The 3,657-nt window shown below is 34.8% G+C and overlaps 1 protein-coding gene across 2 annotated transcripts in view; it reads right to left on the reverse strand.

The window, feature by feature from the left end:
* Positions 1 to 632: 632 nt before the first annotated feature.
* LOC107682791 (legumain-like) overlaps positions 633 to 3,657 on the reverse strand; it is a 7,747-nt gene continuing 4,722 nt past the window's right edge. For both annotated transcript variants that reach the window (XM_016478956.1, XM_016479013.1), the window contains exons 11-14: positions 2,989 to 3,198; positions 2,166 to 2,336; positions 2,019 to 2,086; positions 633 to 1,801 (exon numbers count right to left, since the gene is read on the reverse strand). In XM_016478956.1, the coding sequence (XP_016334442.1) occupies positions 1,759 to 1,801; positions 2,019 to 2,086; positions 2,166 to 2,336; positions 2,989 to 3,198 (492 nt within the window). In that variant the 3' untranslated portion in view covers positions 633 to 1,758. The remainder of the gene's footprint in view (positions 1,802 to 2,018; positions 2,087 to 2,165; positions 2,337 to 2,988; positions 3,199 to 3,657) is intronic.

The raw sequence follows: 3,657 nt of genomic DNA on the forward strand, positions 1-3,657 counted from the left end.
GACTTCATTGTGCTTCTACACATTGATCAAGCCTTTGAATTTTTTTTTTGTATCCATCTCCTGACTTCTGCCTGTCCACAACTTTATCCCAGAGATCTTTTGACAGTGCCTTGCCACCCATAGTTGATTGTTTGCTTGAGTTGCACTACCAATGACTGAAATGCTGTGCTAATCAAAATGACCACAGCCGATCACAGTTGAAAGTCAAATGGTTTTGTGTGCCAAGAAGGTGATTAGCTACAACTGATTGAGTTTGCAAGCCATTTTTAGGAGAGGGGTGATCCTTTTTCCAACTATGTCATTCTGTTTTTTTTTTTTCTGACATGTTGGAGTTATATCTTTCACTTGGATGTTAGAAGTTGCACTGAGTAAAAAACAGCTGGATAAAACAAAAACTGTGTCCGTCTTCATTTCTGGCTGCAAAGCAACAAAATTTGATTATTGTAAAGGGGGTGATTCTTTTCTATACTCACTGTGTATATATTGCAAATATTCCCTACAACTAATGAGCTTAGATTTGTTTCTATATAAGAATTTATTTTAATTTAATTTAATCTAATATAGAAATGAAAATGAGTTCATAGGTTGCTATATGGCATAAAAACCAATGCAATCAAAATTTCCATCTAGTAACATCTATTTATTTGTCACCAGAATTAAGCTATAACTTGGACTGAAAGAAAATGAAAAAAATACATTCAACAAATTCACTCAATTCAGGTGTATTATGACTTTTATAATCAATAACTCGCTGCTTAACATTGACAGTAGTTCAGTGTATTGTTTCACAAAGTATTTAACCCATGTTGTCAGTGCAAAGTCACTTTTCTTAGAGCTCAAACTCCAGCAAACACTCCTCAAACATTACACCTTCCTTTAGTTCAGTGGTTTGAGGCCTCAAATTATTCTAAACGGAGGGCACTTGACATAATAGCACAGCCTGACACATTAACCATTACACTAAACACACACACTCATTAACTGCTCAAACTACAGTTGTTTTCAAGCAGTGATCTCAGTTAAGACACTTCTTGCTATGTATGACCACAGACTTCAGATATTTAGGTTAGTTTGTATTTTAGTTTAATAGGTATACATTTAGTCAGTAACCAAAGAAAAGCTTCTGTGATTTTACTACAGGAGAGAAATTGGGTATTGTCATGGCTCTGTCAACAAGCAGATAAAAAATAAAATCAAAATCGTATTGCAGCATGTAGTTAAACCTGTCTAGCTAGTGTTTGTTTTACATTGTTTGAATGCATCTGTTCAACATCCTGTAAGATTGGACTTTATTCACTGATTGGAGATTTAAATACTTTGGTTTCCAAACCATGTTAAAATATCTTTTTAATTATGGTGACAGCAACTGAGGTGCAAAAAATTGCAATTGTGTCATTCTAACGCTGTACTGCCAAAATATCTGTTGGTCTCATTGAGGAGGCATCTGAAGGGGAAAAAAAACAAAACAATACACACACACACACACACACACATACACACTATGAAAAAATGTTAACGGCCCAAAGTGTTTGTCAGGGGTCACTGGGCGGCATCTTAAAGCACATTTTTAAAACAAAATAAAGATCAGTAAAACATCACATTAAAATTTCAGAAGTGCAAATCCTCATTAAAAGAAACATTTTCAAAAAGATCTAAGTCAAATTTGCATGTGATGATACAGATTTTCCCAACAGTCTGATTCTTTTGTGCAAAGTGTAGTCCATCCAAAAGTCCTCAGTGGCTCACAAGTTCATGTTTCTACTGTCTGAAGTAACACACATCATCCATGGCTGCTGTGATTCTGTGAGAATGGACAGATATGAGATTTAAATAACAGATAAGATGAGCTTTTCCATTCACATTCTACAATAAAACAACAACTCACTATCATGGGCAGGGGGCGCTGTTTCTAATGGAATCATACTTCACAGCTTTTATGGCTCAATGTTTACAAAGTTTAGACATCATTATCTAGAGAAAAGACATGGATGTGGAGAGAGAGAAAAATGTGTTTTTACCTCGGGGCCTGGTATCCTCCCTGACACAGGTTTACTAAAGCATACAGGTGCCTCAGAGCATATTCATACTGCAACAAGAGAGAAAAGCTGTCACACACACAGCACAACACAACTAATCATGCAGATGAAAGAGAACAAGGTTCGTACCTCCTGCTGGTGCCAGTTGAAGCAGTGTTTCTTGTAGTGCTTGACAGCAGTTTTGTAACATTCATACTCTGTGAGTTCTTCACGTCCATCCAGGTAATCCTGCACTTCCTCGTTCTCCTGCACCACATGCTCCACAATCTTACGCATGGTGTTACCAAGCAGCTCGCGCACCTACACACGCACACACAAAATCCATTATAATATGATCATCTTGACTGAAATCTTTATCACGTACATCACTCGCAGTATATGTTACAAACACTAACATTTAAAAGTTTGGGGTCATTAAGATTTCAGTTTTTGAAAGAAGTATTTTATACTTACCAAGGCTGCGTTTATTTAATCAAAAATACAGTAAAACCAGCAATATTGTTTATTTAAATATATTTCTAAAGTAATTAATTTCTGCGATGCCAATGGAGAATTTACAGCAGTCATTACTCCAGTCTTCAGTGTCTCATGATGCTTCAGAAATCATTCTGATTGCTGATCTGGTGCTCAAGAAACATTTCTCATGATTACAAAAAAATTCTTTTTTGTTTTTCCAGGATTCTTTGTTTAATAGAAAGTTCAAAAGAACATCACTTATTTTAAATACTAATTTTAATATTTTAAATAAATTTTTTGTGACATTATAAATGTCTTTACTCTCAGTTGATCAATTGAATTTATCCTTGCAGAATAAAAGTATTCATTTCATTAAAGAACCCTTAAATGACACCATACCATTTGAACGACAGTGTGAATTAACTTTTAACACTTAAAATAAATGAATAAATAAATTATTTGTTTAAATTGATTGGTAAAAAGTAGTGCTTCAAACCTGTAGATGTTCATGGATTTCTTTCATGTAACCAACAACATCATTAACGTCATTGGACTTCTGGAGTTTTCTCTTCATGATTGCAAGGGGCACATCAGGGCTGCTCATGAGGTCATGTTCAGTAATCACAGGCAACGACACAGGCTCACGTGCCTTATCAAGACCTTTCGAATTACCCTGGAACACAATCACCTTCATGTGGGACAGCGTCTAAAACACAAACAAACCAAGAGAGTTATATTTGGCAAGTACAGACATGCAGACAGTACTCAGAACAGCATTTTTGCATTTATCAAACACTTCCTTGTCAATGAACTATACATGACTATAAGTGGAAACTTTCTGAACTAGCCGAGAATGAGACAGATGCTAAACCTCAACTCATGAAGAACCTCACAGCAGATCAATACACATCATATTGTTAATAAACTATTTTTAGGATGCTGCTCACAGTTGCTACAATTTAGGGACCAGACTGATAAGATTTGATTATTTATTCTTTTTTTTTTTTTACTTTCTTCCAGTCAGGTTCCAAAATTACATTTTGCAACAGCTGGAATTAGTAAACTATAAAGTTAACAGCCATCAATACTTAAAAGGACATGATTTTGCATTTTATTGATAAAATGAATCATGTCTTTTTTTACCATTTTATTTATTATATATATA

The sequence above is a fragment of the Sinocyclocheilus anshuiensis genome, unplaced genomic scaffold, assembly GCF_001515605.1.
Source record: "Sinocyclocheilus anshuiensis isolate Anshui unplaced genomic scaffold, SAMN03320099.WGS_v1.1 scaffold413, whole genome shotgun sequence".
NCBI classification, from domain to species: Eukaryota; Metazoa; Chordata; class Actinopteri; order Cypriniformes; family Cyprinidae; genus Sinocyclocheilus; species Sinocyclocheilus anshuiensis.